We start from the raw sequence: 23276 nt of genomic DNA, 5'->3' as shown, positions 1-23276 counted from the left end.
ACCTAGTAATAATAAGCATATTGAGAACACGGGCCATGTTTGGTTCAATTTTATTTCCCATAATAGTTCTCTGGACATAGACACTGCTGAATGACCTAGTCTCACCAATAAAGAAACCAAAGACGTCCCCTACTATTTGGTATCAAACTTGCTGTGATCATTTCTAATTATTAAGAATAGGAAAGAAATCTGAGAAACCAGATAGTACGAATGTTCTAACAAGCTATGTGTGATGAATTCTACATTCATAAAACACCAGTGGTTACTCCAACCAGCTCTCTCTCTTCTACGCTGGCTTTGTAGGTTACTGGTACAGTATTTTCCATATTTCTGAGGTAAAGAGGATATAGCTCTTAAGGACAGAAAACATATCTTATTCATATTCCTAGACTATACCTGGTAAATGCCCAGGCTGAATTCATGTCACTGATTAGTTTACCTAACAGATTTTAGATGTCCCAAACCTCTGGTGCATCTGACAGCCTTGAGGAAGTGGGATAAATACTAACCAGTGTTTCTTGTTAGTTGGCTAGACCTACATAGACTGTGCCTGTTTTTAAAGTACCCTAAAAAACAGGATTTCTCACTAGGACATTCATCCCATTGAAATTTGATCTTGGAGGGAGAGTGTTTTCCAAGCAAAGATCTCCAATAAGGCTAATATTCTAGGAAGCATAGCATGCAACGTTCAGCTATTAAGACAGTGTCATCCTTCTTGAAAGCACATGAAAGCCTCCTCTGAAAAACGTGCCTTTGTTGAAAACTGCACGTAAGTGGAGGTAAAGGAGGGCATGAAGTAGTGCAGACCATATAAAGCCTAGCTATGACTCTGAGGAATCTAATTCCTCAGTCACACAATCTCTAGAAAGAGGTATTTATCAGTACATTGTTAACGATGGTACTGCAACTTTTCCTAAGGCATTCTCTGGATCAGGTTTTTTATTGCAACATTTTTATAATCAGAGCCCCATACTTTTGTATGTTGAAAATATTCAATTAAAGATGATGTTCAAGGGGCTTCCCTGGTGGCACAGTGGTTGAGAATCCGCCTGCCAATGTAGGGGACACGGGTTCGATCCCTGGTCTAGAAAGATCCCACGTGCCACAAAGCAACTAAACCCGTGCGCCACAACTACTGAGCCTGTGCTCTAGAGCCCGTGAGCCACAACTACTGAGCCCGTGTGCTGCAACTACTGAAGCCCGTGCGCCTAGAGCCCGTGCTCCACGACCAGAGAAGCCACACAATGAGAAGCCCGCTCACTGCAACAAGGAGTAGCCCCCGCTCACCACAACTAGAGAAAGCCCACGCGCAGCAGCGAAGACCCAACACAGCCAAAATTAAATAAATCAAATAAATAAATTTATTTAAAAAAAAAAAAGATGACCTTCAAGCAAGGCAGACCGGTACTTTACATGAAACTAAGTGTAAACACTATTTTAAGATTTGAGTCTGTCTTCTAAGTGGCCCATATATAAGCTGTTGCTGATCAGAGGCACAGGCCTCTGAACAGTGATTCTATAGTACAAGCATTTAATACCAAGCAAATAAACATTATCCTTGGAATACAGTGACACATAATGAATAAGAAGAGAAGAATTTGAGTAAATGTTGATTTAGCTTGTTTTTTTTTTTTTTTTTTTTTTTTTTTTTTTTTTTTTTTTTTTTTTTTTTTTTTTTGTGGTATGTGGGCCTCTCACTGTTGTGGCCTTTCCCGTTGCGGAGCACAGGCTCCGGACGCGCAGGCTCAGCGGCCATAGCTCACGGGCCCAGCCGCTCCGCGGCACGCGGGATCCTCCCAGACCGGGGCACGAACCCGCGTCCCCTGCATCGGCAGGCGGACTCTCAACCTCTGCGCCACCAGGGAAGCCCTTTAGCTTGTTTTTTGGTGTGTCTTTCTTTCTAATTTATGCACCCTTCTTTCCCTACCTTTCCCCTTTTTATAATTTGCCTCAGGTTCAAGGTTTTGTAAATTTATATTACTGTGTTTCACGTATTTTGGCTTATGAAGTTGAAATGGGAAATAAAATCACCTTGTACAACCATGACACAGAAAAATATAACAAAACAAAAACAATAATATGATGCATTTACTTAGATAGTTATAGATCAACCCAGCTCCTGCTGAAATAGTCCCAGAAAATATCAGCCAATGAAATACTTCATCAAAGAGATACAAAGCATATTCAGGAAAGTAATACTAAAAGTTCTTCCATTCACTTAACCCCCTCCCCAACCTGACCTTGAATCAAACTTACTCATAAACCCCCTCCATCTTTAATATAACTAAATTGTGTTCTGTTTCAGAAAAGGAGGCGGAAGATGACAAAGGGTATATGAGGGGCTTTTGCTTCATTCTGCTAAGAAAAGCAGTTTTTTACAGTTTCAAAAAGCCCCAAACACTATGCCTCTCTACCAGAGTAAGAAATACCAATTTTATTTAATTTTTAAATCCATCTTCCTTTGGGAGAATAAAATAATAAAAATTATGCTTATATTTTTAAAGAAATTTGAAATTCTATGCTTTCGAAAACTTGGTCCTGTGTTGGGATGCAGCAGGTACCACAAAGAATGAATAATGTATCTACATTAGTTAAGAAAATAAGTTCTAATGTAACTTTATAGTGCCCTCTATTGAACATATCCAGATATACAACCAAAAAGGGAAAAGGCCACCAACATTTATTAGAAACAGTCATGAAGTCATTAAGGCCATACCAATCTTGGGAGTGCCATGCCAGTAACTGAACACACAAGTTTGACTGTTTGTCCATAATGGATGTATCCATCGCGGACTGTGAATTCTTCTCCTTCTGATTCATCGTCATCCACTGCAGTGCAATGGAAACAGATCAAATTATCATCTTTCAGAACTTATTAATCTGCTTATAAAAATGACAAAACTTAATACATCTGTATGTCTTATTAGTAAAAAGAATTTAACAATTTCACACGAAAAAAATCAAATGCATATTTTTATACTCACAGAGATGAATGTAAAATGCTCCCCACTGCTGAGAACTGGCATGGAAATTACCTCCTTCTACATGCAAGTATCTGGTACTAACTGTCTGGGATCGAAGTCGATTAAACAGAGCCACCTTTGTTCCTGAGGCAATGCATACTGCAAAGAAAACACAGCTCCTATTTATGTGAGTGGGGTTTGGGGGCGGGGCAACAGTGGAGAGCAAGAAGGGACCAGTACCCAGTGAATCAGGACTATGCTTTACTATCATTCAATAATTAATGGATTCTGCTAACAATTTTTTTAACCCTCTAAGAAAATACAGATGATACCCCTCAAAAATCAAGGTAACTCTTTATCAATAATGTCAAGCTAAAGATATATAATATGTCCATAAAAATCTTTTTTTTTTTTTTTGTGGTACGCGGGCCTCTTACTGTTGTGGCCTCTACCGTTGCAGAGCACAGGCTCCGGACGCGCAGGCTCAGCGGCCATGGCTCACAGGCCCAGCCGCTCTGCAGCATGTGGGATCTTCCCGGACCGGGGCACGAACCCGTGTCCCCTGCATCAGCAGGCGGACTCTCAACCACTGCGCCACCAGGGAAGCCCCTTAAAAATCTTTTTTTAAATGAGAGTTAGACAGTATGTTTAATGCGGTGCTGTTTTTTAAAAGGAAGTTACTTTTAAAATAATAAGTGTCCAACAGTAGGAAATTGATTAAATAAATTATAATATCATTCACCTATTTGAATAATGTGTATTTAAATGCATTGGTAAGAAAATATCTCCCTGATATATCACTGAATGGAAAGTACACTCTTTATACTGTGGTTTCATTAGGTAAACATACATTTTTATGTGACAGCATGTGTCTCCATGTGCTCACATCTATTTCTATGGAATACATTCATAGAGAGGGGTGTGGAAGGATGTTTACCAAAGTTGATGGCAACTGCCTCTGGATACTGTGATTTTAGAGATTTCGTTTCCTTCTAAATACCTTAACGTATAGCATTGCATGAAATTTCTTGAAAAAACAACCACATCTATGTAAGCAAGAAAATACTCTGAAAATGAAATATGTTCTCTGCCATCAAGTAACTTAGAGTCAATAGAAATACAAAATTAAAGAGGTAATCCTGTAATTTGAATTGGAAACAGCCTAAATACATGACATTATACCTCCTGATGCAAGAACACTACCTCGCTGTGAAGTAGGCTTGCCCTCCAGTAACAAACAACAAAAAAGAACCAAAGAACAACCACCTTAAATCTGATCAAGTTTCTAAATTTACTGACAAAGACTCTCTCCTTGACCAAACTTTAGACAGGCTCCTCTGAGCCCTTTTTCCACCGGGACTCTTCCTTGGGCCCTGGCATTGGCATGCCTAGCCTGGTTATTGCCAAGAATCCTGCTAAACCATCCTCCCATCCTTGATAGCTGATCAAGTTCCTCCCCTCCACCCTTTATATCTGATCATCTAGGCCTGTCTTCATAAAAATTCTGGTAAGCTAGTTTGTCAAGAATCCCCCTTCCCTTCATGTCTCTCTCCTCTTAGTAACTTCCCATCCACTGATCCCCTCAACTCTGTTCCTTGGCTATAAATCCCCACTTCTCCTTGTTGTATTTGGAGTCGAGCTCAGTTCTTTACTGAAATCTCTTTTCCCTACTGCAACAGTAGTGAATAAAATCTGTTTCTAACCACCTTTAGTGTCCAGCTCTGTTTCTCTTTGACACTACAATTTACAGAAAATACATTAAACTACACCAAGGAAATATAATTAGCAAATTCCAGTATGTGGAAATCTCTCATGGTCAACTGACTCAGTCTCTTGAATAAATAAACTACAAGAAGAGAGAGAGAAAGAGAGAGATGAAGAGAAAGTCCACAGATTAAAAAGAACTCAAGGACGTGTCAACACAAGATATAGAATATCTGGTGGATCTTATTTGAATTTTGATTCAACCAAAGGGCTAACCCACCCCACACATTTTAGATAATTTAAAATTTGAGCACTAGCTAGGTATTTAATGATACTAAGAAATTATTTTTTATAGTTGTTTTATGTTTATTTTTATGTGATCATGGTATTGTAATTATATTAGAAAACAAGAGACCCTATCTTTCAGAGATACACAGAAATATTTACAGATGATATAATGTCTTGAATTTGCATCAAACTAAAATGAGGGCAGAGCAAAGTGTGTGTGGGGGGTAGGGTTACAGATGAAGATAAATCAAGACTGGCTTGAAGTTAAGATCACTGCTGCAAGTTAGAGGATGAACACAAGAGGTTTCATGTCATTATGCAACTGTCTACTTTAGTATGTTTGAGAATTTCCATAATATAAAGTAAATGATGATGATAATAATGACTGAGCAGACTAAAAACCATCCACTACATAAAATCCCATTAAGTTCATAATAAAACAAAACAAAATAAAAACAAGCAAATAAACCAAAATCCTAAAAGCTCATTGGTCACCTTCAAAGAATACTATTGTTATTCTGCAAATTAGTAAATAAGAACTTATCCTGGCTTTTCTCCATAGACTATACTTAAAGCAAACAGCTAACAAATGCAAAAGTTAAGAATAAGAGAATTAGAAAAATCATCATTTTGCAGCCCTTAATGAAATACTAGATTTAAACAGCCATCATGAAGGGCTACTAAAATCATTAGGTTAAAGGTCGCTGAGGAACTTTATAACTGGTGGATTAGACTAACAACAGCTCAAATTACTATAACCAATCTTAACATAACAAGAAGTGGGATAACCAGATATTACATGACTTCTGATCTGATAGAAATAAACATACATAGGATCAGCTAATTCTAAAATAAAAGTTTAACCAACAGTTTGTAGAAAATATGAGAGACAGAGGAACACGTAACCAGCCAGATCCAGAATATGGAAATTCCACAGGAAAAATGACCCAGTTTCAACAAATAAATAACACAGAAGGAAAAACAGGCTGGTGGAGAGAGAAGAAACTATTACATATTAAAATGTATGAACCTTGTTTGGATCCAAGTTTGAACAAGCCAGCTGTTAAAAACAACAACAACAGCACAACTGTAAAAAGATATTTCTGAGACAATGTGATAAAACTGCACACGGATTGGCCATTAGATGGCATGAACGAACTACCATCAACTGTTGTTGGGTATAATGATGTTTAAAAGAAAATTATCTGTTAGAGAGTCACTACTGCAGAAATGGTTGAAAGGACAGGATGTCTGAGATTTACATTAAAAAATTCCAGCAGTTGGAGGAGGAAGGGGTGGTGGTGATAGAGATGATAAAACAGAATTGGTAAAACCTGTTGAGGCCAGGTGGTCACCTTATACTACTTTCTCCCTTTTATGTAAGTTTGAAAGTTTTCATAATAAAAAGTTAAAATAAAGAAAACTGGGTACAGAGGTTGAAGTGTATAATTCAAACAGCATTTATCTGCTATAGTCTAAAAATGTGCTGATGAGGCAGCAGTCTCTGCCAGTGCAACTACATTAAAATTTTTGTTCAGGTTCTCAGGACAGCCTTCCAAAGCCCATCTGATATAACGGTGTTTCTCAAAGGGGTGCTTTTGATATTCTAAGTGAATCAATTCTTTGTGGAATGGGAACCTTCTTGGGCACTGCAGGACATTTAGACACCCTAATGCTAACATTACTCCCTCCAGTCACTGTGACAGCAAAAGGAAACTCCCATTTCTCCAAATGACTCTGGGTGGCAGTGATGAACCAATTCTGTTTAAAAACCACTTCCCTACACCAGGCATTGCCCATTTTTAATTAAAGAAAAAGACAATAAAGCAGCAGTAATAACTGAATATGACTTTTTCAGATAAAGACCACAAAAATATCTGCAAAAAATGAACTGGCTACTGAAAAGCAATTTTTAATTTAAAAAATAGTTGAATTTGTCTTATTAGTTCGTGTTGGGAGTTGAGGACAAAAAAGAAAACAAGTATACATACAGTCAGCATTTTTCAATGACTGCTTCTTTTTGGAAGGTTTGGAGATGACTTTTATCCGCTTGCTGAGGAACACACCAATGTCATCACTATTGCCATAGAACATCTTTACAGAGAGCATGAAGTGCTTTCTCTTGTCTGAATCAGATATATACAATGTTTTGGCCGTGCAATAGTTCTGTGAAAGAAAAGGCAAGTTTTAATAGCACCAAAACCCTGTCAGCTATGTACCTACAACTCAGTATGGCCACGTCAAAGTTTGATCAGACTTAAAGGCAGTAATTCCACAGAAGAGCTGATAAAACCAACTGTGAAAAGTACTGATCTCTGAAAACAAAGTACAAAGTCTTCCTTATCAAGTCTACAAAATACTAACACTGTGTTTTCCCCTCTCAAAAAGGCTTTTAAAAAATAGTCTTTTCTTGTTTTATACAGCTCTACACCTATTTCACAGAATTACCAATGTTATAGCAGTAAGTTTTTTAAATAAAATTTTACAGTTAAAAAATTCCATGACTGCCTTTCTGCAAATAAGATATAAAGAAGGCTATCAGAACTCAATTAAATTATGTAAAAGATTTTAGCACTGATCCTTCTCAAAACAGTGTATACAATGTTTTTTCTTATATAGCCGAACACTAGAGTAACCACCCATGAGTCTGAGGAAAACGATATTTTTTGAAATAGCTAACACTTTGCCCAATGGGATAATTCCTATTGCATCACCAAAAGAACTGAATTTAAAGGTACTAGAGAAAACAAACGCAGCAAGGTACTATGTCAGTTTACCAGAAATTAAATTCTGGTAACTGAAAGGATAGTATTAAAGAGTTATAGCACTTGCAAAACAACAAAGATATTTTGAAATGCTACTATTTCAATTATATATGACAATTCTAAAATCTTTCCTATTCCCTTGATCCCTGTGAATGAGGGAAGAGGCTAACTTACTGATCTCCTTTTCCAGATTGAGTACATAATGCTCAAGTACAGCTTAAGTATTTAAAAATCTGAAATATATATATATATATTAAAAATCATTGCTCTACTTTAAAATTAAGCTAAACAAGTTTCTTGACTACCTCTGCTGTGCATTCCTTTTAAAAAGTAGTGCAAATGCCACTCATTTAGAAAACAACTAATGGGTTCTAGGTTTTTCATCTTTAAAATATTACTCACAGCCAATTTTAGTACCAGAACAAAAATCATGCCATACTTTATTTCATTTCTCAACAGCAAAGTTATATAAGAAAATTTAGGTGCCGTCTTGAATATTTTACTCAATTAAGTTTTTATAAATTCAAAAGGGTGATAAAAGCTTTGAGAGGCTTTGTTCTGCACAAGGCAAAGTTAAGATAAAGCTCATAATAGTAATAAGAAAAATTAAAACAACAGTCTTTGCACTCACTCAGCTCCTTTCACTCCAGGATCTCTAAGTGCTCAGGGATGCTGAACCATGGCCCTACCGTACTTTAAAACGCTCTGAAAGTCAAATAAAGCCTGAACTATGGAATTATTCTACAACGTAAGACAAAGTCTAGGAAGATGGGTATTGATACACTAAAGCAGAGTACTCCCATGGAACAAAAATAAAATGTGTATTTAAATGAAAGCAATTTAATTCTAATGGCAAAACTTAAAAATGATGAGATCACTTAATTTGAGTTTTAACATTAGGGGATATGATCTATATCAGAAAAGAGAAAATACTGAAATCTAGCATAAATGATAAGGTAGACTGGCAAACAGGAAAGGAAAAAAGAGCAGAGAAAATTGGGTGCATTACACAGACACTCAAAGGGCTTTATTTTGTTTGGAAAAAGCAAACATACATATATCTCCTTGCAAGGAAAGGAAATATACCCCAAATTACAAAAGTGAGTAGTTTGAATCCACAAAAAAATTCTAATAAAGCTATCTCAGATACAATTTATTATTTTTTAAAAGCTATAAAGCTACTGACCACAAACTACTCAAAATTCACAAGAAAAAAAAAAAAGGACAAGTCACTGATTCAGAAAGAGTATTATTACGGCTTTAAGACACTAAGTAAATAAAAACTGAAGTTACATTTGCTTCATCATACCAAAAGGCTAAATTAGCTAATAAAATTCTAAAACAGAAAATGGCATATAATAAATCTGTCTATAAACAATGAACAGTTTAACTTAAAGAACAACTTTCTGAAGACAAGATCTTCAGGCAAGAAAAAAAATCTGCCCTGAAATAAAAAAGAAATACCAAATATAATGCTACAAAAGTTTATGGAAATATCTGAATTGTAGAATTTGAATTATATAAACAAAATAATACTAGCAACATAGGTGTAGGGGATGTAATTCTTTAAAATAAAAATACAAGTGTGCTAATTAGGGAAGTAATTCATGTTGCATAGCTTACCTAGCTCCAACTATGTAAGACAAAAACTGAGGAAATGAATAGTTAACAAATTAAAAACATCAGATCCAAAATATTACCAACATATAGTTAAATGTCATGACCATAAAGATAAGGGCTGCATATACTAGAACTTTGTTGAAATGAAGATTAAAATAAGGACAAATACCCAATAATGCAAAATAAAATCCCTCCTTTTTCAATAATGACTAATTGTACCATTCAATGAACAAGCTGTTGAAAGAAAATAATATTACCTTAAATGAATGGAGGTTAAGTGAGATAGGACCAAAGTGCCTCTTTCTGAAGCTCAGCATCTATCCCACTGCTTGGTCCATCTTTGCCTACCTGGACCCAAACTTACCTTGTTCCTGTACCTTGACGGTCCAAGCATATGATTATGTTGTTCTTTCTGCCTGGAATGACTTCTGCTGACTCTCAACCAGTTTTATTCTCTATAGACTTCTCTAATAGCATTTTTCATTATAACTAAATATTAACACATAATTTTGGCATACAGACACTGTACTACCCTGTAAGTAGGTATTTTAAGTACTATTTAATGCTCAAGCTCTCAGGTATTCTCTCCTGCAAATTTCTAGGGCTTGGGGAAAGGATATAATGGCAGAAGTTGAAGAAAGATGTACTAAGCCTATGCTGAGAAAAGCAAGTGGGGGTGCTGTTTGTTATTACCTCCCTTAAAATTGCTGGAAGCTGGAAGTGTTAAAGCAAGCAATGAAGTTCAATTAACACAATTATATACAATGGTAGCTAGAATCCCTGGCTTCTTACTACCTATCTGATCTAATTCCCTTTCACAGTTCCAAATGTATAGATGTACAGCTTAGAGACATATCACTAAGACTTTCTATATAACAGAAAAATAGATGAGACATGACTAAGCCCTATTTGTTCAACCCACTACTTAAACATATCTTTTACGTTGGCTCAAGGGTCATAATTCAGAAATATTTTACACTGCTCTATTTTAAGATGAAACAACCTTTACTGTAGTTAAGTTTTATCCCAAACCTAATTTAAAATACATAGTTGACAAGCCTTAATGATAAAAATATAAAGATACAAATGACATAAACATACTCAAATTTGAAGGAGGCTGATATTAAGGCTTATTCTCAGTGCTCATTATCTGTAAAATGACTAAAATTGAATGAGAGTACAAATCCACTAGCTCACCACCCTCAACCTTGCCCTCCAAACTCCCATTCTTAGTGTCGGCTACAATACAGCAAACACTAAGACATTCAACAAAGACTTACTGAATGAGAAAACAGCTATTTATGCAGTACTTTAAAAGACATTCATGTGGTCACTGAAATCAGAAATAACCATTTTTCAAATTTTAATATCAAGAGCAAACAAAGTAATAGCTAATGCTAAGTCACTGAAGAACTACTTTTGAAAACTAAAGGTACAGACTGAAATAACTGCTTTCTAAATCCATAAAATACAATTAGTAAAACTAACTCATAAATTTTATTCCCTGGTAAAGTAATCAAAGGAAATACCTAAAAGTTTGAGTAAAGGTAATCATGGCTGTTCTTGTCTCCACAGCATATTTCTGTTCTACACTGAAGCTAAGTAAAACATTTATGATGTTTATAACCCATAATACTTTGTTTCTAGTATAAGACTAAGATTAAATGAGTAGAATAAAACATTATTGAACTATGTATTTTCATTGTTGTTTGACTATCATGCCCCTGTCAGATGGATGAGCAATTAGCCTCCTATACTGGCCCCCAACAGAAATCTGATTCACAGCCTGCTAAAACTGCTAGCAAGCTGAGGAAGCTTATTGTGTGCCACCTTTAGATGTCAATAGCTCAGGCTCCATGAATCATGACTAAACCACAGCTACCTGAGAAGTTTATTTCTGGTTCTGATTTATATATTCAAAAGAGTGCTACCAATAGCCATAAAAGGAAAAAAAAATCACCACTACAAATACAAGTAAGAAAACTGCATTCTGGTACCATGGTTCTCTTTACCTTTCCTTCCAAGTTCAGCTGCTGCATTTCTTGGTCACTATTTCCTATTCCAATAAATGCACATGGTTGAGACTCTTGTTCAGAACAGCCATCGCGTTCCATTTGTTCTTTTTTTTTCTTCCATCCACTGCCCATGAGATATACACAAGGAGGAGGGCAAAAAAACCTGAAACAATGAGGGGAAAAAAACCACAATGCAATTACATTCAAGAAAGCATTTCCTTTTCTTAAACGCATGAATACAAAATCATGCTGAACTGCACAAAGTTAGCTCCTAATGAAACATTTTGGTGAAGTCTTTTGTAATGCAAATAATCATATCCACAGCACAGAAATCAGGACTTTCACTTCCATTTGTTCAGGTAAGGTTCATCTATATTGATGTTACGCATTCACTTAGCCTAGATATTTTTTAGAGCAGGGAACATCTCTTTTCACATAGCTCAGAGTTTTGAACTACTGCAGTTCAACAAATCCAAAGTACTCTAACATATACAAAACATGGTATACCATCACAGAATCTGCAGTTACTGATTAATGTCTACTCAAATGATATATCATTAATTAATGACATTCTTGGTATGGATATTACTCTTAACTTCATTTGGTAATTAACCTGGAAAACAGAATTAGAGCAATGCCCAAAGTAGAAAATTTTGAAATACTAATACAACTAAGTAAAAGAATTAAAAGCAAAATGGATCACTGAATTACTATATATCTTACATCCTGAACACCTGCTGTATGTGGATGACTGAAAGAACAATATACTGTATCCTTTCAACTCACAGACAACCAAGAGATTTGTTTTGCTAGTTGCCAAAAACCCGCCCTCACAAATTCTTCCCACCTAGAATAATTTCCTTATAATCTTCTCTTACTAATTACAAAATATCTACTTCAAAGCCTAGCTCAGGCAGGCCCCACATTTTACATAGTTCAGACCATCAATCCAGTCCTTATGTAGGGTGTAAGTCCTTTGCTCAATCACACACTGACTTACACATACTTTAAAACATTTATGTCAGGACTTCCCTAGTGGCATAGTGGTTAAGAATCCACCTGCCAATGCAGGGGACACGGGTTTGATCCCTGGTCCAGGAAGATCCCACAGCCGCGGAGCAATTAAGCCTGTGCGAAGCCCGTGCGCCTAGAGCCCGTGCTCCACAACAAAGAGAAGCCATCTGCAATGAGAAGCCCTCGCACCGCAATGAAGAGTAGCCCCCCGCTTGCCGCAACTAGGGAAAGCCCGTGAGCAGCAACGAAGAACCAATGCAGCTAAAAAATTTTTAAATAAATAAAATAAAGTTTAAAAAACATTTATGTCATGTCTTGTCAAGGGGCCTGAAAACTCAAATAGTAGCCAAGTAAATTCAAACAGCAGCCAGGTAAGTAATATAAATGGGTGGACCAGCTGTACAATAAATAAGTAGAAATATCCCTTAATTACCCAAAGAAGTAGGTTCCCTCCCTTCTTTCTTGAAACACACAGCCCTCATGGTAATTCCCACTTTTTGTATAGCTATAAGCATAGAAATTTCTTTCTTAATCTTTTAAGCCCACTGTAAGAAAAAAAAAAAAAAAAAGCTTAACTGCAAAGAGCACCAGCCAAAGCTGTGCGGCTCTGATGACAAGGAAACAATTGGGAACAGCAAGCATGTGAGTATACACTCACCCACCCACTCACAGGGCTGAACTATGGGCGTGGAGGCCTAGTGCTGGCCACATCCTCCAACTTCCCCATAGTTGCCTGAAATCAATTTTTACATGAAATTCCTAATTTTAAAATGTGGCAAATAATTTATGCTTTTTAACACTTTTTAGGCCAACAATGTACAGACTTAAAAAAATAAAGCACGAAAGAACTGTACACAGGCATGTGTGTGTACGTACATACACACAGATACCATCATGCTGGATTTAGCTTTCAGGCCACCCTAAAGGTAGTAGATTGGGAGGCTGGGGTCAACATATATATATACTACTATGTATACTAATGAGAATCTACTGTGTAGCACAGGGAACTCTACTCAGTGACCTGTGGTTACCTAAATGGGAAGGAAATCTAAGAAAGAGTAGATATATGTATACGTATAACTGATTCATTTTCCTGTACAGTAGAAACTAACAACACTGTAAAGCAACTATACTCCAATAAAAATTAATAAAAAAATAAATAAAGGTAGTAGAGTAGTGTCTACTTGTTTGCCTCCCCCTCAGCACCTACTACAATATTGGCTGAATTGAATCAAAATATATGGCACCTACTTTTTGCTCAACTCTACCAAAGACTACTTTAGAGGCAATCTACATACAATTTATAGGAAGTGAACTGGGTTTATTTAATTTTCATTAATTCACAAAAATCTATTACACCCCTTGTCTATACTAGATACTGGGAATATATTAGTAGTTAAAACAAACAAAAATTCTTTTCCTAATGGAACTCACAGTCTAATAAGAAAGACAATTTTAAAAAGCTAGGTGACTAAAATATCATATATACTCTGTTAGCTGATGGTAAGTACTGAGGGAAAAAAATAAAGCAGGGAAGGGGTACTTAAAAATGTAGAAGACCTGGGTGGCCAGAGGAAGCCTATTTAAGAAGATGACTTTAAGTCATGACCTAAAGCCATGGGTGTCTAGGGTAAGAGCATTTCAGAAGAGGGAATAGCAAGTGCAAAGGCTCCAAAGTAGAAAGGACTATAATGGACAGCGGAGAAACAACAGACCAGCGTGGCTGGAGCAGAGACGAAAACAACAGGAGATGAAGCCAGAGTAATGGGGAAGTAGACCTAGTAGGTCGAAGGGGTCAGGCTGAGTTAGGAGGAAAATCTTCTGGGGTCTTCTCATATGTATCTAAACCAATAGAAAGGAATCAGAGCAGCCTTTGTTCCTGTATACTCTCTGTCACCATGGACATAGAGGTCACAGCCGAGGCACTGGGCTCAGTTCCAGGTCACTCCAAGTTTGGAGGGATGCCTGGATTAGCTGGGCTAGTTCAGGAGTTGGCTCAGTTCAAGTCTGCACCACGGATCTTTCTGGCCTCTAATGCTGGGAACCACCCAATACTTACCATGGCACAGATTCAAATATCTAGCTGGCACACTATCAGGAAGTTGAGAAGGCATCAATTTTGGAAGCTTGTCTACTATTAGTATTTTATTGACAGATGTTAAGCCTCCTTAGTAAGTTGGTATATCAGCTATAAAATTTGAAAAGCTGTGTTTTACTATAGTGTACCAAATGTAGTGCTGGTTTTCTCAAGAGTACTGTGATAAAATGGCAAGAAACCAACAGGGCATAAAAATCAGACAGGTTGACAAGAAATTCTTTACCACTCAAAACACTGACCTAGGTTCTATATTGAAAGTGCTTTCCAATCTTGTAATAAATGTAAGAAAAATGAAGATTCTTCAACTGCCTCTGAACTAGCCTTATTTTTTTAATCAACTCTACAACTATTCAAGAAAGCTGTGATGCAAGAAAATAGCAAATCCAATATAAACATTAAGATTATTTCTACCATGTGATGATGAAATCATATTTTAAACATCCCAATATTGTCACTCCCTAAAAATCAGCTAATGAATCAAATCTTCATTTCCAGAAACTTCAGTAGTAATATAATAATCAAATAGAAGATAAGCATCAATACAAAAAAATTTACAGACAAATGAAAGGAAATTAAAGGGAGGAGGGTAAGGAAAAAATGCCACCTAATTAACAAAACAAAAATTAACATACACCCTTATAACGTGTATGTGAATCGATGATTCTTTGAATTTGGACAGCTGGTCAATATGTACCAAACATTCAGTGAAAAGTCTGACCAAGTGGCTAGCTTTTGGAGTTTAACAGCTGCTATAAAAGGACACTTTATGAAACATGTGCCTTTATTTTCTAATCTAAGCAACTATGACAAACAATGCTTTTATTTGCCACTTGATGGCGATATGCACACATTTATGATTTCATTCATTTCCTAGTTCAACAGTCAGTCTTTATTTTCAGAGAATGATTCAACAACTTTTTCCTCATATCCTGAGATGAGGTCTGGAAAATACCTTACAGATTCAAAGAAGCCTTTTTATTTAGCCCAATATATAAGATTAGACAAAATCCAAACACATCATTTACATTTTTTTATTTTGGCAGAATCATTACCCTTTGATGATTATTCATACTTCCCCTAACACAAAGTTGAAGAAATGTTAATATGTCTAATGGCATTTCCATATCTTTAATAGAAATTTGCCTCTAGACAAAATAATTTTTTCTTTAAGTTTATTTTTCAATTTGAAAAGACCTTCTTCGATGAAAAAGTAAAACTAGCCACTAACATACTAAGTGGGATACCAAATACGTTATGCAAATAAATATTCATCATTAGGCACAAAAGTGAATCCTGAGAATGATTTAAAATTTTAGGATAAAACTTCCTACCCAAATATTTCTAGCATCATTCACTGGAGTTATTTTGTAAGCCAAGATGACTGTGGTCATGTCCCCAGGTTACCTCATGCCTAATGCAAGAAAGAAAGCAGATCTTTCTCTTTCCGCTGCACTCCACTAAGGAGTAAGGGACAAGACCTCTTCCAGTAAGAAGCCCTGCCAGTCATCCAGGAGGCTGACCTGTGTTAGCAGCCCCTGACGACTAATACCTTTTTAAAATCAAGTAATTTTAATAGGTTTTTACCTTTACTGTAAAACCAGTGCATGTCTCTTCTGGAAATTTTAATAATACAATAAACATAGGAAAGTAGTTACTCTGGCTTTTTCATCTTTTTTTTTTTTTTTTTTTTTTCATTCTTTGGAGTCAGAAGCTTAGATTCTTTGAGCTTTCCTCTGACTGGGGTTTTAGACCCACCAGGCTATACCCCAAATAATAGAAAGAAATTGAAAATAAGGGCAACTGTAATAAGTTAACCATTAAATCACCTATTTTAACTTGATAAACCACTATAGCTTTGTATTTTCAACAGTGACTAACAAACAGGAACCTTATCTGGACTCTTAATTTTCTGAGTAGCTCTTCCCCTTCTTTTATCTGCACTGGGCCTCAGTTATCCACCGAAGTATTAAATGACTTAGTGACTTTTAAAATTCCCATCCAAGATGCTTTTTGCACAGTACCTGGAACCTAACAGGTTGTGAGAAATAAAGAATAAATGAGTTAATAAATGAATCCAATTGTATTAAACTGAGCAACACGGCCCAGGTTGGCAGCTTATACAACGAACATATGTTTTCCTATCTTCATTAGATTCAGCCCAATCTCACTCTGCTAATGGTAAAAAGAGAATCCCAGACAAAGTGAAGTTTACAAAGTTTGTGTTTTTTAGACATCTTTAGGTTCTTCAGGTTCTTTAGGTTTTTCCATCTTCAAGCCTTGCTGTAGATAATTAACACTCAAACACAAAATGCAAGGCTATGAAAACTAGGGAAATGAAAAAAATATGAAATTTGGAATTACAGACCCAGGAGTTCCAATCCTGGCTCTTATCAACTCCTAACTAAAGTGAATCTGGGCATATTTAAAGTCTCTGATCTTTAGTCTCCTCACTCACAGAATGGGGATTAAAGCATGCCTACTTTACAAGATTATTCTGAGGATTAAAATTTAAAGACATTTGTAAGGCATTTCCAGAACAACGTCTAGCTCGTGACTGGATAAAGGGAAGCTGTTCCTTCTTCAGATTCACTATGAAATACAAGGCTGACCCTTTAGACCCATCTCAAGTAATGAGGGTACTGACTTATGCTGTTTTGCTTGGTGGGGGGGGAAGGAAACAATCTCCTATATACACGTGATTTCATTACTGGCGGGGGGAGGGGGGAAGAGCGGGCAGAACACCTGAATTTCCAGTACCAACTTCATGCAAAAGGGGTCACTATCTCGATTTGGTTTCTTTATCCCAAACTGTAGGTACCAACTTCTTTACATATTTAACTCTAAATCAGATGATTTAAGTTCCATTAGTAAAGTAATCAGAAATTTAGTAAACTTGAATAACTAAAAAAGAACACTTGGCAGTATGAGTCCTAAATGCTGTTTTCAGCTGTTCATCCTCTTTGAGGATAACATTATCAACTAAATAGTTTCACCTTTTTTTCAGCTCAGATTTAGAGGACTTTGAGAAAGAGACTATTTAAAATTCCTCCAGCCTGTAAATTAATATACTACCTTTCCCTTCTCTCATGCATATGCTAAGATCTCCTTTATCTCACAAATTCTAAGATTCCACTCATTCCTTTCAATCCAACACCCAAACCTGAGTTTTCATTCCTTCTCCCAATTCAGTTTTGGTGCCTTTCTAGCCAATCCAAAAAAATCTTTCATCTTCCCCCATAAGCAGCCTTTGTCCACAAAATGCTTAACACAAAAATGCTGTCTGAAAGACAAAGGCTTGAGAAACTATTAACAAGAAAATTCCAGGAACCAAGTGAAAAAACAAATAACAAAAATCCACAATTATATACCAAAAATGCTGAAATTAAAAAAATACTAAGACAAACACTAAATATTAAAATCCCTATTATAATTTAATTTTGGCTAATCTGATTTATTGGTCATTTCTGTAGTGCCACATTCCATGTGGTATGAGTACCAGCTCAGCTTTGCTTTTTTTTTTTTTTTTTAACCTGAATAGGCACAGGGTCAGGGTGGAGAGGGCTGGGAGTACTTTTCTTCACAATCACTCCATAATTCAATTTGGGGGTTTGTTTAAGCCTTTTTCTTTTTAAAATGGTACTTTTGGGGTCACATTTCTTTATAAAACTGCATTTTCCACCGAAAGGAAAGCTACTTTTTGAATGAGCTAATGTATCACAGAAATACTTAGGGAACACCATGCAGCCCCAAATAAAAACTATGGATTATTTCATTTTGTGAAATCACGGATTTAACCAGAGGATCTTTACTAAATAAGCTACAATTTACTTTGTTTCTCCCTCTTCAATAGAGACAAATCCCCTACTTTTCATTTTGTACTTGCAAATTAACCCAATAGAAACCATCCTCTTACTTGTATATTAATACATCACTTGCAAATTCATGATAGCTATTATTAGCCATAATTACCTACCAGAAAAACAATAATCTTACCTTTTTTCATTTCCATATGACTTCTGTGCAACTTTTGCATGAAGAATAAGTACTGTTTGATCCCCTCGCTCTTTTAAATAATTTCGCATAGCTTCCCTAAAATAAAATATAAATATCACCATTTACAGGGGTAAGATTCAGAGTATTACTATGCTCTGTAATGAGAATACTTGAGAATATGTTTCAAACAAGCAACTCCAAAAATGAAAACAATAAAGCAAAACAAACCCATGAACTAAATTTAAAGAATATTATACAGTGGGGAAATACATACTGCTCATCTTCAACTCTATTCTTTGTTCTTTGAAAGAAGCTGTCCCTCACTCTTGGAATTTATGACATAACTCAATTAAACCACAATTACAACTTAGAGAATAACTAGAATCACTATGTACACTGCTAATTAGGCTTTAAACCCTTTATAAAATTAATGACATGCAATACTTTTGTATTTAATAATCTGATTCACTACCACCACTAGCCCTTCTCCTCCAGCTATTAGAATGAGTATTTTTTACTGAATACAAAGCCATAAGAAATCCTTAGGTCATACAAATTTATTATTACGTGTTATTAAAGTAACAACCCTACAAAAGGACTAAGAAAGGGCTACCATTTATATACAGATACATAATTTACTCTCAAGGATATCACTAAACACATAAAGTTAATAAAAGCTAATGCAAATTAGTGAAAAACAATTAAATTTTGGAAAAAATACAATGTTAATTATTTCAAGCACAAAATACTCCATCTATTTATTATGCAAGTGTATAAAAAATTCAATGTCTTAAAAATATTTATTCACCCAATTATTTTGCTAAGCAATATAATAGAGTATAAAGAACACAAGGTATACAAAGATCAAACTTTACATTTCTGAATCAGTAGAATCCCAGTTCTTGAGATGTTTAACACATTACAAAATAAAGCAAAAGTGCTTCAAAGGCAATCATCAAGAAACTTTTAATAAACTGAATGGTATTTTTACTTATAAGTAAAAGACAAATGTATAGGGGATAGCTATAGAATAGTAGTAAGTTATTAAACATGGGGAATTCTAGACTTCCGGCACTTTGAAACTAAGTGGCCTGGGGTAAATCTCTTAACCTCATCTAGCTTGGGTTTCTGTATCTGATAATAACAATAATGCTGTGACATAACAAAGAGTGGTTGTGGGGATTAAATGAGATGACAGCGTGTATGTTTACTGACTGAAAACCTTTTGGCTCAAGGCAGGAATGGTAACACTGGAATCCAACAGATTGCACATTATTCCTTACCACTGAAACAAAGCTCAAAGTCCAGTAAAGACAGCAAAAAATGTTTGGAAAACAAATTGTAATGAGATTCATGTTCCAAATAGAGCTATGACCAAAGAGCTCCAATAGGAAGTGCCTATGTAAAGGAGGGGAGGGGTGATAAAGGACCACTCCTAGGAAAATTTTCTTAGAAGAGCTAACTTCTGAAGGAAAAGGAATAGTCACAGTAAGTGGGAGGAAGAAAGAGTAAGGCATTCCAGGGCCAGGGAGAGAAGTATGGAAGAGCAGGAATGACCCTGCAAATTTGGGTACATAAGAGATTCAGGCTGAGGAGTAAACCAGCCACAGAAAACAATAGTAGCTAAGATTTCTTGAGTGTTTACTATGTGCCAGGCCCTGAATAAATGCATTATTTCACTTAATCCTCATAATCCAAAAGGTAAGTATTGTTAATACCATGCTGAATGTCTTGTAATTAATAAATGGTAGTCAGGAAACAAATAAATTCTCTAAAATTCTAAAGTGAGCCATGGCAGTGAATAAAATTGAGAAGCTGGGTACAGTCAAATTGTGAAAAGCCTATAAAATCCCTTGAAAATCTGATATTTGTAAACTTAAATACTAAGTATAAAAGTTTAAGCTAATTCAAATATCACCCTATGATAAGATGGTGATAAAAGTGGTAGCAGGTAATAAAAAATTTTAAGACACCTAAAAAAAACTTAAAATCTTTACAAAAAAAAAATCCATCTCTTTGAGAGTTAGGAAACGATCATCATTTAATTTTATCTCCACTCCATTATAGAAAAACACCATGCTGTGGAAAGTGGATTTTCAATCTACACAAAAGGCAATGCAAGATCTTGAGGTTTCTTTTAAACATACAGTTAATTTTCCTTTTTAGTTAATTCTAGTGGTGAAATAGAGAAGGAGTTTTACAAACCATAGAGAAAAGACGAACTTGAAAAAAAGGCTGCCACACCAAGAAAGAGGTAATAGAAGACAGTACAGGAGAAGACAGGTTTTAAGTCTTTTGTTTCAGGAGAAGCAAGTGTTAATAGGTTCTATTGCACAAATGTCAACTCTGAAGTGCCCCAGAACTCCAAGCTGGAAGTATTTAATAGGTTGTTGGAAACAACCATCTGTAGTTCCAGAGAGGGATCTGGGCTGGAAAAGTAGGGTTCATTGGTATACACAATTCACAAATAAAGCCATGGTAGTCAATGAAGTCTCCCAGAAAGAAAACACAGTGATAGGAGAGTCAAGAAGAAAATGTATAAAAGGAAATGAAGAACCGGTAGGGGTAGAACTGAAACTGTCTATTAGATGCTATGGAAGGAGACAACCTCAAAAGAGGGGAACAATCAAAAGGTAAGATGCTGGTGGGCTTCCCTGGTGGCGCAGTGGTTGAGAGTCCACCTGCCGATGCAGGGGACATGGGTTCGTGCCCCGGTCTGGGAAGATCCCACATGCCACAGAGTGGCTGGGCCCGTGAGCCATGGCCGCTGAGCCTGCACGTCTGGAGCCTGTGCTCCGCAAAGGGAGAGGCCACAACAGTGAGAGGCCCGCGTACCGCAAAAAAAAAAAAAAAAAAAAAAAAAATTAATTAATTAAAAAGGTTAAGACGCTGGAGAGGTGAAGGTCACTTTAATTTTAGCAAGAAGTCTAACACGCACCAGCTAAAGCCTCACAAGTTATTTGTAAAATGAGAGGCCATTGTGATGCCTAACAAGTAAGAAAAGAGCCATAGGTACTATCTGGAAATACATACCCTCTAGGGAATGGAGAAAGAAGCTGACTATGTACAAGTAAATGATTGAAAATCGGTATTGAAGGACTGGCTAATGTTGAAATCCATAAATGATAGTGTCAAGTCCCACTAACATTCCAAGGGAATAGAGACAGCACATTCTCAAACCTGCTGGGTACTGGACAAGAGGTGCAGTGTGGAGAGGATAACGATTAATAAGGGATTTGAGGTGTTACTAAGTCACAGGACTGACCATAGCATTCAAGGTAGATAAGAAAACAAAAGCTAAGCCAGCCAGGAGAAGGTCAATATCTTGACAAAACTGGCACAGAAGCCCAGTCACTGGCATAAAAAGTGAAAAGTTGCTATATACTTGAAAAAAAATTTTTTTAAGAAACCATTTTAAATATATTTCCCCACGCTGAATTCTATCTGCATTTACTGTCTCTATTTTATCATTTAGCAATTACTTGATACGTTTGTCATATTTCATGTCTTTTTTCCTTGTCTTCCCAAACAGTATGCAAAGCCTTTAAGACACACTATTACGTACATTTTAGAAATGGAGGAGGGGTTAAGTAACTTTCCCAAGATGATACTGAAGTCCCAGGATTCAAATTTAGGCAGTCTGGCTTTGGAGGACAAAATTAATACTATCAGATATTTTTGCACTGGTATTATAAGCACAGCTTTGGTATGAAACAAACAGGGAGGGGTCTGAGTCTTGACGCCTGTCAATTACTAAGCCTGAGTTTTCTCACCTGTTTTAAAAAACAAAAAAGACAGTAATAGCACATATTGTGAAAAATATTTTAAATTAAGTACCCCCACAAACTGACAAATATCCAGTGTCAGTAAACTCTACCAATTATTATTATTTTCTGAGAACAATGGCAGGAGGGAGGGGGAGATGGAGGTCAGAAGACTTACACTGAAGTTTGAGGGCAAACTTGAAAATGACCTGGAGGTAAATCATCAGGTGTCTCACCTGACTTGCAAGGCACAAGTTTTTGCAAGCATAATAGGTAAGCTGCACTTTTATCCATCTTCCCATGAAAGATTTATTGAGAACCTATTACATCCCAGGCACTATCGTGCTAGCTGAACTGTTCACAATAATGATTACGACAAAAGATTACAGATCTCAAGGTATTTATGATGAATGCAAGATGACAGCTCTAGTTTTCCTTGTCTTTTCCCTTCATATTTATAATACAAATTCTTGAAAAAAGCAACCAGAACCTTAAGTAACCATTAATAATAGTTGTCCTGTAGTAGTAATTTGCCAAATAGCTTCTTTCAACAAGAAAAAATTTTGCTTTGTTAATAGAATATCAAACATTAAAATTATGTTATCTGGCAGTTATAGGTTGACAGTTTTGTTGTGCATAAGGAGCCGTTAAAAAAGATATAGGCAATATACTCAAAAGAAACACAATTAAAAAATAAAGACCATGGAACGACAGCCCATGTGCTCTTCATTTACTCTAGGGTTTGGTTAATTGAATAGGGTTTCAATTTCAGCAGTGTTGACATCCTGGGCTAAACAATTCTTTGTTGTGAGGGAGCTGTGCTGTGCATTGGAAGGTCTTTAGCAACATCTCTAACTTCTACCCATTAGAAGCCAACAGCACCTTTCCTACAGTTGTGACAACCAAAAATGTCTCCAGATATTGCCAAACGTCAGGGGGGTAAAGGGGGAGGTCACCTGGGTTGACAACCAGTGGATTAAAGAAAACCAAAAATGTTCGAACAATAAGATGAGAAAATTGCTCAATGTCTTTTTAAGAAAGAATGAGGGAAA

At 36.2% G+C, this 23276-nt stretch overlaps 1 protein-coding gene across 3 annotated transcripts in view; it reads right to left on the bottom strand.

Annotated features, from left to right (window-relative positions):
• Nucleotides 1-23276, bottom strand: part of LOC307060006 (recombining binding protein suppressor of hairless) — a gene marked incomplete at its 5' end in the record, with an annotated part of 114164 nt that overhangs the window by 6173 nt on the left and 84715 nt on the right. For all 3 annotated transcript variants that reach the window (XM_079714323.1, XM_079714324.1, XM_079714322.1), the window contains 5 exons: nucleotides 2717-2829; nucleotides 2985-3122; nucleotides 6947-7121; nucleotides 11353-11518; nucleotides 18461-18556. In XM_079714323.1, the coding sequence (XP_079570449.1) occupies nucleotides 2717-2829; nucleotides 2985-3122; nucleotides 6947-7121; nucleotides 11353-11518; nucleotides 18461-18556 (688 nt within the window). The remainder of the gene's footprint in view (nucleotides 1-2716; nucleotides 2830-2984; nucleotides 3123-6946; nucleotides 7122-11352; nucleotides 11519-18460; nucleotides 18557-23276) is intronic.

Source organism: Hyperoodon ampullatus, assembly GCF_949752795.1.
Source record: "Hyperoodon ampullatus genome assembly, chromosome: 1".
Taxonomy (NCBI): Eukaryota; Metazoa; Chordata; class Mammalia; order Artiodactyla; family Ziphiidae; genus Hyperoodon; species Hyperoodon ampullatus.
This window is presented reverse-complemented; position numbering and strand designations above follow the sequence as displayed.